General features: G+C 39.3%; 1 protein-coding gene across 1 annotated transcript in view; it reads right to left on the reverse strand.

Annotated features, from left to right (window-relative positions):
• cdk19 (cyclin dependent kinase 19) overlaps window positions 1-14,251 on the reverse strand; it is a 71,886-nt gene extending 57,635 nt beyond the window's left edge. The window contains exons 1-2 of the mRNA XM_084378291.1: window positions 14,036-14,251; window positions 7,944-8,019 (exon numbers count right to left, since the gene is read on the reverse strand). Of these exons, the coding sequence (XP_084234417.1) occupies window positions 7,944-8,019; window positions 14,036-14,163 (204 nt within the window). The 5' untranslated portion in view covers window positions 14,164-14,251. The remainder of the gene's footprint in view (window positions 1-7,943; window positions 8,020-14,035) is intronic.
• Between the last annotated feature and the right edge of the window lie 22 nt (window positions 14,252-14,273).

A 14,273-nucleotide genomic window follows, 5' to 3' on the forward strand; every position in this document is an offset into this window, starting at 1 on the left:
TCAGTTATAAGTATGTTTATTGTCAGTATTTCCAACTTTGTTGTGCTGTATATCTCGACTTGGTTTTATGTTTTATTTCAGAAATTGACCGGATGTACTATGAAGTTTCGTTGTCTGACTGGCTGTCTGGCTGGTTGTCTGGTTAGCTAGCAAGTTTAGCCGTGCAGCCTTCATATTAGCCAACTTTGCACCGGGGGACTGTTGGATTCATCTCTTGAGGTACAAAGCTAGTAGGGCTAGCTGATTAGCATGCTATGAAAACTGTTATTTCTTCACATTCTGTTGATAATTTCAGTTCATTTTACGATTGCTTTAAACTGAAACTTTTACATATCACACCTAAGAACATTTCTGCGTTGTTATCCCAACTTTTCTCTTACTTGCTTGTATTGGTGCTCCAAATCAGATTTGTCAAACCAACGTAAATGCACAAACTTGTAAATCGCTTGTTTCATTCAGATGAACACTTCACACTTCATGAATAACTATGCTGTCATGAGACTAAATGATTCACTCAGTCAGCGCTCCCAAAGTGCTATACTAAACAATTTGCTGCTGCTCCATTTTTGGGCAAGTTCCATTACAGAAATGACACTGAGAATAAAAACAACTGTTTTATACAGAGGAGCTTCAAGTCCTGCTGTTGGATCAACAGACGAAACCATAACACTGTCAGAAGGGAGGTGACCCAAGACCATGACAAAATATCACCACAGCGCAGAGACGTACTGTATGTACCTCGACAGAAATAAAGCAGGAATGATTTGACATGAAAGTGAGATGTTGAAGCAAAGTGGTCCATGACTTAGATAGGAGGCGTTGAATCTTGCTCAGTCTTTGCTGTAGCCTCATCTGGCAGGGTGCTACAGAGGCTAATCAAAAAGGTGCACTGTTTAATTGTGATTGTGGCGATAACAAAGCAAGATTAAACTTGATAATGTTTCAGAGTTCCTCATAATATTATAAACTACTTAGCAGTGTTTTGTTGGATAAACATTCAATCTAATGGACCTACTACTTAAACTCTTACCTGTACCTGATTAAGAGTGCCATTAAAGATGAATAAACGAATCATTTAGTCTGTAAAATGTCAAAAATTATGAAAAATGCTCATCACAACTGTCCAGAGCCCAAAGTGAAGTCTTCATACTATTTCAGTTGCTTCGACCAATTGCCCAAAAGCCCAATCAAAAGAGAGTCTGCAATTAATCTTCTTTCGAGTGACTAACTAATTAATTGACTTGTTGCAGGTCTATAACTAACACAGCTAGGGGACCTATCACTTGCATGTTATGGTCTAAATGCCCAGTAATATTGTACTGAATATAAAGGATTTTAGTTTTGAATGGCTTTTGCCAAGAAATACGTCCAATCCAGTAGAAAGTTGAAAATGCTGTAACCAAGACTAACAGATTATAATCTATAAAAATGTCTGGAATGCGGTCTGGATGCTTGCACATGGCCAGTCATGAGTCATTCCCGCTAACACAGTGGTGTGTCGAAACCATGTTGTCTGAAAGGGCCGACAAGGGAGCAGGGCACACCTTCAGCACTCAGACATCTCCATCAGGCACACTAAAGTGCAGGGGTGCTGAAGTTGTACATTTTTAAATCATTGACAAAGTGGCAATATTCCAGCTGTTAATATCAAGTTATTCAAGTGATTACATGAATCGAGTGTGTTGCGTCATATTTTTATGAGCTGTTATTATCACAAGTGAAAGTGAACCTCAGATGTTCATCTGAGGTTCACTTTCACTTGTGAAACACACATGATGTCTGTTGACCATATAAATATCAAAGTGCACACAGCTACAGTAAGAAGAGCTTCTTACTGAGCTTTGGCTTTGTCCATTAGCTGTGCTGATGGCGTCTATGTTTGCATCACAGTTTATGTTGTAAAGCCAATGTAGTCACCACTTCACTGCAAAATAAAATACCAGTAAAACAAAAACTAGTTGAAAACTGAAAGAAGGCTTCGTGTTTCTGCACTGTAGTATTTACCTGGGAAATCTGTGGAAGTTTTTTTCTAATTTCATTCTAAAAGTGACTGATCAGCAGCAAGTAGGTTCCTCTAAAGGTAAGAAAATGAGTCCTGGAGTGGTTCTGCATGATTGTTACTACATGCAAACACAGCAACAGCACACAAAGAGTCACAGTCTGCTGGCTGAGCACTGCTGTCACATGGCTGAGTGGCAAAACAAGCCAACAGGTGGCTGCTATAAATGAAGGGAAGTGAAGTTGCATCAAACAAAGCCTGCAGGCATGTAGGCACCCGATCAAACATTTCTTATTTTAGAACAGGTTCTGATCTGGTCTGATAAAGGACATTAAAAGATACTTGCATTGTGTAATGACAGGTTTGTAAAAACATTACATTTAGAAAACTGACAGCATTACAGCTCTTTAGATAGTATACAGCTAGCTCACCTCTCTTTCCCAGCCAGAGACAGGAGTCAGAGCTGTAGCAATTCATAGTATGAATGAAATTCACGCACAGTGAACAGTAAGCAGAAGTACAATACCTCTTCATCAGTTTTTACTTCATGTAGTGTTTGTGGTGTCAAACTTGCTGTAACAACTTTGTGGCTGCTATTTCCATTTCTATTCATTTCGTTGATGCAAGTCTCTTGACCATGCGGTTCAAGACTACCCCTCCTATCTCTCATAAAGTTCAGAGACATGCCATCAGTCTGTGAGCGTCCATGTTTTCCTGAGCAGATGCACTGGAAAAGCCATTAGATTGGGGTTGGGGAAGTTAGGGTTTGCGACTCTTAACTAATGACTTCCAACTTGCAATAGAGTGTAAGGCTGACTAAATGCTGCAAAGCTTCTACGGTTGCCATGGTAATCAACATCTAAATCAGTATTCAGGGATTTTTTGAAGAGGAATGACACGTTGCAGTGGCTGCATCAAAAAAGAGTCAAAAGACTGATAAAGAGTGAGAAATTGAGCTGCTCTATGGTGTTTAATTAGTCTCAAAACCAGTATGCATAAAAGCTCGGCGGGTAAAGAGCTAGACACGGCTACAGAACAGTTGTTGCGAGGGAGAATCCACAGATGTTGTCAAACATGGGGCCCCCTCCCTACGTAACTGCTCAACGCTCACTACAAAGTGTCCTGCCCCCACAAAGCTTTGAATACTCATGAGTAATTCTCACTTAAGTTTCAAAGCCACAGAACAGAGGTGCTGCTGATAACCAGTATTGACAATAGCTGTGTTATTAAAAAAATGTGATATTGTTATCATGTTAATAATAGACATATGATAATATTGTGTAAATAATCCAACCACTTCTTAAATGGTTCATGTTTCTTTCTGTTTTTGCTTTGTTATAGTAGGTGGCAGTAACGCGCCTTGACACTGGTTGCCAGCCCCAATACAACAGAATATGAAGAAGAAGAAGAAGCTGCAGTAACAGTTGACCTTTAGCTAGCTAGTATGTGGCCTGGATCTGCTGTGTGGCTGCTACTCATTGATTTAGTGTTGTGGTGCAAAATAATGTGGACGTTTATGGTTTCATACATAACCATAACTACTCGTATAGCCGATGATATTCATCTGAAGAAAAAACACAAAACAGACTGTTATTATGAATTCTTTTAGCCACAGTAATCGTCATGTGATAACCTGCTGTCATGACAGCCCTAGCCTTGATGGACTGCAGCAATACTTTTAAACACTGAGACATGACAGTTGTACCTACCACATGCCTGATCTGTGATCAGCTAGTTGCCTTTCTACTGGTTGTCTGGTGTTTCAGGAATCTGAAGAGTGAGTGTCTTGCATAACAGCCTGTGTACTACTAATTTTGAACACTCTGCATGACTGCCAGTCATTTCCAAAGCATACCATTGTGTTTTGGGGGAGTTTTGGAATGTGTTTATTCAGACAGCCACAGCTTTCTACTCTTCTGTGCAGTGAGAAAATCTGCTTGCAAACTTGGAGACAACAAAACAGGCTTCATAATGCAAAATCACTGGTTTGTTCCTTTAAGCTCATTCCAAAATGTCAAGCTATCAAAAGCTTGTCACCACCCACATATATCCTCATACACTTGTTGAGTAAAAAGTTATTGCTGGCAAAAAGAGGAGCTGTGAATGTCATCTTCTGTGTTAATGTGCAGCTGGAGGTTATGGTTAATAGTTAAGAATTATAGGTAAACTACAACAGGTTTGCTCAGTATCATTGGGCATGTTGCACAATGTCACTGACGGTGTTTGCGCCACATGTCCCATAGCCTCCCTCCAGGTGGGCAAGTTCGCCTTGAAACCAGAGACCCTTACATAACACACCATCAGCCTGTCAAAGGGGCAACATTCTTTCTCTATATGAAGCCTGTATAAGTGACAGGCAGACTTCCCCCAGGCTGCACTGACCCCCACCACAAACTCTACACAGCCTAACTAGTACTGGCTCAAAACCACATGAGTGTCTTACACATGGTACAAGACAAACAATGACCGTGAATTACTGTTAACTTTGTGGTTTGGTGCCATATTTTTTTATCCTGTATGAATGTAGATGGCATGACAACATGTCACTGAGTTTCATATTATAAAACATTTTAATATCTGGAAATCGACAACATTGGTTACTAAACAGTTACTAAACACAAAATATATAAATATAAAATAAAAATAAAGCTTGTTTATAGAGCTCTTGCAACAACAACCCTACTGAGCAAATCTATCTTATGAAGCCCATTTTATACATTATATATCATGTGAAATAATTGGTTTAATTGATATTTTGTTATCATTCAGATGAAGGTATCTTTCACCTAAATTTTGCTCTGGCTTTTTCCAGACATGACAGGACAGTGAAGGAACTTAATTCTCATGCAATATTTAGCACCGGTACCAGCAGTATTCAGCAGGGAGGTGAGAAGGTTATGTTATGGAAAAGGCTTTGTTATAAAGGAAGAAAACTGTTTTCAGTTCTTTCAAAGGCTGCATCACTAATGCATTTCAAAGCCTGAATAAATGGCCATTATGAGCAAGAGAGATGCTCATCCCCATCTCACATTCAATCCCCTAAAGAGGTTTGAAGGCTACATGCCAGTGTTTGAGAAGTCTCTATGTACACACATCTGATCCGTCTCTTTAATCAGATCTAAGAGATGAAGTATCCGCACAGTATTTGCAAGTGATCAGATTGGATTTTTGTGTACAGACATCACCAGCCTATCTGCATGAATGTTATGGTAACACAGTAGGTGTATTCAGGTGTATTCAGACCAAATCTGAAATTGCGAGGAAAACACACATCCTCACATTAATTTTAAATCAATCAGAAGGTAGTGCAGCAGCCGGCTGCATCGACAATGTTGAACCAGACTCAACTTTTGAGAGAAATGCAGCCCGATGTCACATTGCGGTGGCCATTAACATAATCTGGCAATCAGACTAGCAGCATGAATGACTGACACTACAGTAGAGTGTAACATAATGTGTCATGTGTTTTCACTCAGATTGGCATTGTGCACCAGTTTAAAACACTTTTTTTATCTGTGGATGCCGATGATGGCAGAGACATAACGGCAGATCAGAGGCAGAGTACAACGGGTCAGTAGAGGGCATGCTATTTAGTATGGCTAAATGCTACAGAGGGAACACAATGGACACTTCTTTGTGAATTGTTATATTTCAATAGCTATCACGGTCATCTGTTTGGTCTCTTGCCCCAGTTTACAACATCCTGGTTATTTACTATTATTGTTAATCCGTTGATGTGGACGAAGGGTCACTAACAGGACCAGCATGCTAGTAGCATAACAACGTAGCAGCTTCTCCTTTCAGCAAACTGATCAGTGGGGGTTCCCAACACATCACACACATCAGCCAAGGAGTGACACTCCCACTGCACCACCCTTCAGTGTTAAGCTGAATTTTTGGCCGGAATGCAGCCTAACACCTCACACTGGTGATAGCGTCTTTCCAACACGGAGGAGGTCCAGGAGCAGAGAACAAGACCAACCGCCATATAACAGGGACTATACATGATTTTTATTGCAATGTTATACCATTTTTATTGTTTCAAAAGTGCTGCCCAACACTAATGTTATATGTTGCACTAGATGCCAACGCCGTTACACACTAAAATCACACATTGGGGTGGCACTTTGTTTGGTTCAGTATTAAAAAAGCAAGGCCAGCGTATCCTTCAGTGTGTCAGTATTACGGGATCTCTGCGTAAAAAGGCTTATTATTTTTAGAATGACTGTCACTTTGACTTCCCGAGGAGATCATTATGTCCTTTGTCCACAGCAAATAAATGTCCATAAATCTGCTAGAAATCGTAGAAGAAAAAAAGAAAGCCCCAGTAACCTGAGAACTTGTCTGAGAAACTTTTCTAGTTTTCCTACATAATCCAGAGATAGTAATCTGCACAGTACATCCATGGCTACACTGCAAACAGGAACTGCAAACAGCTCATTCAACGAACTAACAAAGTTCTGTTTACATTCGGTCTTACTCAAAGTGCCTTGTTAGCATCCTGAGGACTGACAGACACACTGTTTTTTTATTTTAGCATTTGTCTGTTCAAATGTTAACTTACCAAACGTATAGCTTACCATTGAGAGGCTCATAAATTATCTAATATATAGCATTTTGCTTTAAAGAAATTCGTGCCTAAACCAGATGATATTTCCCTGTCAAACATCAGAAGACGTAAAAAAAAGATTCCCTCTGAGAAGAGAAAGAGTGTCTCATCATTGTGTTCCTCTTGTATGTACAGTGTCTGTTAATTCTAAAGGCAGCGTCTCCACTCTCCGGGCATGATCTTGAGAGTTTAAAGTGGCGTACTCAGCATGATTACATGTAAAGTTATACCTGTCTCTTTGTTTATCCACCAGATTAATGCTAAATTCAACTACAGCACGGAGCATCTTGAGCTACGCATCCACAATGGGTAGAGAGTAAATGGAGATTAGAGCTTTTAACATTCTTACAAACAGCACTGAGCAATACACAAACAAATACCAAGGTCCACCAAATCAAAGGAGCATATATTTTCTTTCACGCACCAAAGTTAATTTCAGTGAAAATGGTTAAAGAGTAAATTTGTGAATTTTCTATGGATATCATGTGCAGAAAGTAGCCACATTACATAAACCACCAATACACCTTAAAAATACCAACTGAGCCATAAAGGAGCAGCTCACATTTTGTGTTGTTTTGCAAATAAATACGCTTATTTGCTTTAGTGAGGGCGCTGTTAGCCTAGCTTAGCATAATAACTGAATGCAGAGTAAAAAAGTTTGCCCAGCCCTGTTCAGAGTTCAACACTATAGACATGGCACTATAGACTGCACTTAACATTATTGTAGGCTTAATTAAATATGCAACAAAATCTTATACAATATAGTTTACAAATAGTCATTTTTACATTTCTGTTTCTGTACGGATTATTATGGATGTAACAAATGTGGTACAATGGGTTAATGCGTGAGCTTTAGGCAAATATTTTCACCTTGGATTGAACCAGGTCAACTCCTGTTCCCATTCTTTATACTTTAAACTTAAACTTCTTTACTACTTAAGCTAGGCTAACCATGTTTGGACTCTCATCTCAGAACTCAAGACATGAAGTAGATATCTACCTGCCCATTTCAATCTCAGAAAGGTGGCAAATTTAGCAAAATGTTGAATTGTTGCCTTTAAGTTCATGCTTCAGAAACAAACACAGGGATAAAACTAAAAGACAACACCCACCCCAGGCACAGTCTGTTCACCCTGCTGTCTGCTGCTGTACCACCAGACTACAGAGCAGCTTCTTTCCTCAGGCTGTGAGACTCCTGAACTCCTCAACACTTTACCATAAATAATAGTTATTCCTGTGAAGCATGAAGGAAGTACCACTTGCATTTCATTGTAAAACCATGTTTTGTAGAAAAATAAATGAACCTTTAACCTTGGCAAAAAAGTTGTAACTTACAGCGATTTCCCTGCAGGCAGACATCGATATTCCAGTGCCTTCTATTTGTTTCAGTGCATACTCCTTCTCATCTTTCCTGTAGAGATAAAAAAGAGAAAATGGGACTAACATTACTAGATGGCACAGACTGAAACAGATTTTCTCTAGAACTCGGACTCCTGTTTGGCCTTTAGGGTTTTGATTATGAAAGCAAAAGGTGTTTTGGGAGGAGGAGAAGGACAGCAAAGGGCATGAAAGAGCCTGCAAGGGTTCGACTGCCATGGAGGAATTCCTGCCATTAGTGATAGCCTTCGGCAACAAAGAGCCATCCATTCCCTGTGGGAGAGCTCTGTTGTAGCCTCTCCTGCCAGGCCTGGAGTTTCACCCTTGATGCAAAGACAGATGCTCAGGATTCAAACTACACAGCGGCTTCGCTGCAGCTCTTGGCTGTGGCTGTTCTTTGTTTTTACTCTCTGGCATCTGCAGGATAGCTGTGTGCCCTTGTGAATCACATTTATGCATGAAAACCAGTTAATAAGTGAAATGTGAGACTGAGGATGAGGCAGAGCACGTTCAGCAGACTGACATTGATTATTAAGATGAGATGAGCAGTGTATAAAACCTGAGCCGAGAGCAGTGGAGAAAATGAGAGCTAACGGAACAGAAACACATTGTATTTAAAACAGTGCAAAAAGGCATGATAAAAATGTATACACAATCTGTGGACAGCATCCAATAACAACTATATTCAGTAAGCAGCATGCACAGATCAAACAGGTCCTCGCAGTGCCCACTTCAGCCTCATTTGCATCAGAGATGGTCATGGATTAACTGGAGCTCTCAGGCACACGTCTATAATACTAATTGAGCTGCACAGATGCTCACAACAGCTCATAACATTTAATCTTTTGGGCTACAAACTAAATTTCCTCATATTGATTTAGCCAAATCAACATAATAAAATAGTTCATCCACTTCTCCACAAAGGCAGAAGGAAAGAAAGATTCTAAAAACACAAAACATGAAGACTAACGATGGATATGTGCTTGTAGTTTTTAGCCATTTTGCTTTATCTTCATTCAGACAAAACATTGAATATCACTAGTTCCTCGCAGTTAATGGAATATTAGAATTAGCATTTTTGAGCCTGCTCTCTTAAAGGATAAGTTCAGCCAAAAATGGAAATTCAGTCATTATGCATCTCTATGCTGATGGAAAGTCAGGTGAAGTCTCGTAGTCCACAAAACATTTCTGGAGCTTCACAGTAAAACAGAATTTCAGCATTCTGCTAAACAACTGGAGCAGCTGGAGACTTGAATTAAAATGTAAAAAGAAAAACCAACCGGAAAAAAAAGACGTTATTTACACCATCTTACAGACGTTGGTGGGTGCTAACACTTTTAGCTTAGCAGCTACAGTGAGGATTTCAGCTTTAAATAAGGTCTAATCAACAATCAATTCGGGATCTCAGTGCGTCAGGAGACTTGGATTACGTCGGACGATCTTAACGGATAACGTCCCCCCCCCCTTTTTTTTTTTACATTTTAAAAAAAGTCTCCAGCTACTTCAGTTGTTTAGCAGAATGCTGCAATGCTGTTTTGCTGTGAAGCTCCAGAAATGATTTGTGGACTACGAAACTTCTGACCTTCCATTTGTTATGGGGGTGGATAATGACTGAATCTAGGGCCCTGACACATGAAGCTTACTTAAATAAAACTAGCACTGAAAAATTAATGGCTGCCTTAAAATGGTATTTGAAAATAATCAGTCAATTAACTTCTCTACTAAGCAATCATTTGTCTCATTTCCCTTAAAATACTGAATAATATTTAATCATAATTAATAACCATATTTGCCGAAAGCCTAAGGAGACATCTTCAGATTGCTTGTTGGCAGGACTGCTATTCTTGCACTCAAAAGAATATAACAAAGAGAGGCACAAAAAAATCTACTATTTTCATTTTTCTCAAATTAAACTCTGATTAAATATTTCTTCGAGCAAAGTCTTGATTTATTTTGCTCTTCATTTTCAGCCTGAAACCCACGATTAACAACAATAAAGGGCCAATCAGAGAGCTCTCTCTCTCGCTCTCTCACTACCTCTACTGTGGATTCAAAATGTTGGAACTGATAGATCCAACAGAGGGGGACACACCACAGAATCTACAGCCAATAGTCGACCACACGCAAACATCACCCGATGGGCGACTGTCGGCTTGGTTGGGGCAACTACATACCTCCTAAGTGTGTGGCAGCAATGCCAGCACAGACCTCTGCAATTACATCCATTTGGCAGACTGTGGTCTGCGGATGCACTGGTGACTGGTTCTCGGTGTGTTCTATGCAATGCTAGAAGCATAAACCTATTCTTAAAAAACCACCAGAGACAGGCAGCACTGCAGATGTCTGAACAAAGTTTACTTTGGACCTGAACAGTCGTACACGACCCAGTGTTTTGTGTGATATTATTATAGTCGGCCTGTAGTGGACTGAACACGAACACTGACAGGGCTGAAATTCAAAACAACTAAATGTGAAAATATTATCAAAGAGGTTAAACTGATTATTGCCATTCAAGACTTTCATTTATTCTGCAGTGTGAAGGCTGCATTTGAATGAATATTATTTATATTTCATGGTTATCAAGAAAACGATTTAGAAATGACACTTTAAACGAACATTACAGATGACTTGATAAGCACAAGTGCTGGTATCTGCTCCTATTAATGCATTGAACAAACCCCACAGAGACAGCTTTGGACCATATTTACTGTATTTATAAAAGGTTTCAGATGATGACAGTGTAAAAAATAAATCAAACTTAAAGTAAAAATCACAGCACACAAATTAAATATACTTCACTGAGAGCATGTCTGCAGCAGAGATGCACACACACACTGGCTCCTATGCGTATGGAGAAACTTCTTGAAAACATTAAATACATCTTCACGTCTTGTCAAGAGCATGCTTCTCCTTTTCATATCAACTGGGATGAACTTTCTAAAGTTGCATATCCCTTAAGCCTCAGGTGTGAATCCAGAAAACATTAAAAAACATGTGGTAATTTAGACTTTTCAGGATATCAGGAAAACAAACGTTTAGACTTGTGTGCACTGGAGACAGAGAGTGGTTCTGCTGCCTTTCAGTTTTCACTAGCATTACAAATGAAGCTTACTAGGAATACGCGTAGGCTTCAGCTACATCCTCAGAGAGGACAGTCAAGACAATGACGAAGCCTGAGAGCAGCAACTCTCCATTTTCCAATTGTAGTTGTGAAGTTTATTTTTCCAAGGAAAGATATCACCACAATATTATGTATTACAAGATGCAGTATGCAACTGCATCTTCAGTTTTAGTTGGGACGTATAAATGAATGTACCGACAAGATCGTGATCTGATCTGATGTTGCATTTAAAAAGAATCAAGAGGTTTCATAATAACACATTAAACAACTAGAATGGCACTCAGTAGATGGTATACCTCCGCCAAGCCCAACAGTCTCCTTTAATTCAATCAAGCCTAATCTAATATCAAACTCTGATGTTCCTGTATCACTCTAAATTGAAAGCCAAACATAACTCACCAGATCTGTAACAGCCAACAACTAGGACAAAAAAACAATGCAGACAGAATCATAAGCTGTGGAAGAATTATAAATTCCATTATGATATGCATCAAATTGTACTAACTCAAATATACCAGCCACCTAAACAAACCCGATGTTTTTCATCAAGATCCATGCATTGTTTCCTGTGAAATTAACAAAAATGTTTAAAAAATGCCCAACCTCACAATGTTAAAGGAAGTGAGAAAAATTCCTGGATCCTTCCCTTTATCCGGATCTGCACCAAAAGTTAATGGGGTCTATTCTGGCCCTAGACCCATCCCCAATCCATGCTTCATGGAAATGATTCGTGATCCTGCTGACAAACCAACCAACCAACCACCAAACAAAAGAACACAGGTGAAAACATGACGTCCTTGGCGAAGGTAATAATGAGCTGAAATGACAAGATTGATGAAAGATTCTCGACAGCACAACTTTCTATGCTTTACTGAATATTAAGTCCATCTCTGTATTTAAGATAGCTCTTTGATATCCCACATACACTGTATCCCCTGTACACAATCTCTAATACCTTTGAGGACGACATTACATCACAGCATTAAACAAGCCCACAGGTATTACTGAATGACTGTGTTCACCTTTTGGCCTCACATCACATCTCTATTATCCAGTGTTGTAGAGGTGACTATGATAAGACAGTGCCTGCAGCCTTGACTCAGATTTACAACTCAATGAGTCAATGATGAATGGAGGAAGGGTATAAGTGAGAGGGAGTCAGGTTGTTTACTGTAAAGAACCAGTGCACTCTATCAACATTTTATGTTTAAGGTAACATGAGACTGTAACTACACAGAACTGACCTTACCTTTCCAGGTATCACAGTATACTGTATTGCACAGTTATAACTATTATTATCAGTTACACTGACCTTAAAGAATGGAAAATAGAAGGTTTTTTTGACTGAACACTTCACTATAACTTCACAAAATATTATGTCCTGACAGACATAAAGCTTGATATGAACTTAAAATGCACATATTTTAAATAACTACAAATATGATCAGATTAAATACCGTTGATTTAAAAAATATTTTGAAAGGTGCACTTTGTATTTTTGGGGAAGGATTTTAATCAGAAGAGAAATATCTTCATCGACTGATTTTTTTAAGCCTGAACAAACTGAATAAATAAACTGACCTTAAAGGACAGCACTATTTCACACTGTTTCACTTTGTTTATATGTGGCGGACCCTGCCACCTTTCTAGCTTCAAACTTTGTTCTGGGACCTTATTTCCATCTGAGAACAGCTTGTTTATTCAAAATATTTTTTTTGAGTTTGTATTATTACCTTATTAATACTGTATATATTAAAATTCTGAGTTTGAGTTTCATCTCCAAAACTACATGGTTCTCCTTTAAAGATACACGGTAAGACAACAGTCAGTATATAACCGATATATCGCTGCAACCCTAGTCACATCTGAAGGATATCTGATCCCTTTAGACTGTCTTTAAGGCTTGGGCAAATTTTGGGTGATAATGTTCTAGAAGGTTTATAAAATCGCATTGTAGTTCTATCAATAATATCTAACTGTATAATTACAATTTCATAACAGTGACAAAGAAATGTGACAAAGTATTGGATTCATCTGGCCGATCCCAGAACCCTTTAATTAGGTCATTATAGGCAACACTACTGAGCTGGACTATGGATCAGTGCATCACTACTTCAGAATTCTTGTTTTGGTTTAGCAGCATGCATAAGAACTGAGATACATGAATAAAATGATGAGAAGAAGAAAATGAAGGAACCATTCATGCACTAGTAAGAGCACTTTACTCTGCAAGCTGTCAGTTTAGAGTTATTAATCTAACTTTTGGCAACCTTGCACATTTCAGTAACAAACACGTTTAACTATTAGAATAACATTGCACTGTCAAGCATGATTATCAGCTGGGCATTTGCCAATTTACAGGTATAGCAGAGTAGAAATGTAAGCGCCTGATGTCCATCTTCCCTTTGCTGTTATAGGTTACACTGTATTCACACATGACAGTAACAGTGTAAAGAGCTACAGCAAACAGATTACACTGATGTGTGAGTCTATAAAAAGTTTGGCAGCGCGCAGTGTTAAACATGAGGGAGCAGCTTGGCCGCGAAAACACGCCGAAATGTCACTACCGCGTTGAATGACGACACCAGCGTGCCCCGGTGCGTTTCCATACATTGAGAGCAGGCTGTCTGCGCTGACACCGTGAAGACCAGACGTGTCAAAATAAGAAATAACACCGCGGCTTTACTGTGTTGTTTTGGGGGGGTGGAGAGGGGGGAGGAGGGGGAGGAGGAAAGGGAGGAGGGGGGGAGACCGTTGGTGAGTGAGTGAGTGCGTTACATGAAAACAAAAACACAGAGACACGGGTTATTGCTTCAGGGAGGTTCAAATCTAACGCCCCGTCCGACACACCACTGAGCTGTGCGGTCACAAAATGCATCCTGCAGTCAGTTTCATGTCAGTACAAACAATAAGGTTCACGGTATCTTACCCGTCTTTGCGCTTAGCTTTATAAACGTGCCCGTAGGTGCCTCGACCCACTTTGCAACCTTCATATTCGAACAGATCTTCTACTCTCTCTCTCTCGGCCGCCAGCTTTGTTTTGAAGTCGTAATCCATTTTAACCCATAAATACGTCTTAATTTACAATAAAATAAAATATTAATTATTACATGCATTAATTAAATAATCTGGTCGTTTTATTCCCCCACCATTTCCTTGTTTGGGAT

Source organism: Pagrus pagrus (assembly GCF_965226575.1).
Source record: "Pagrus pagrus genome assembly, chromosome: 16".
Classification (NCBI taxonomy): Eukaryota; Metazoa; Chordata; class Actinopteri; order Spariformes; family Sparidae; genus Pagrus; species Pagrus pagrus.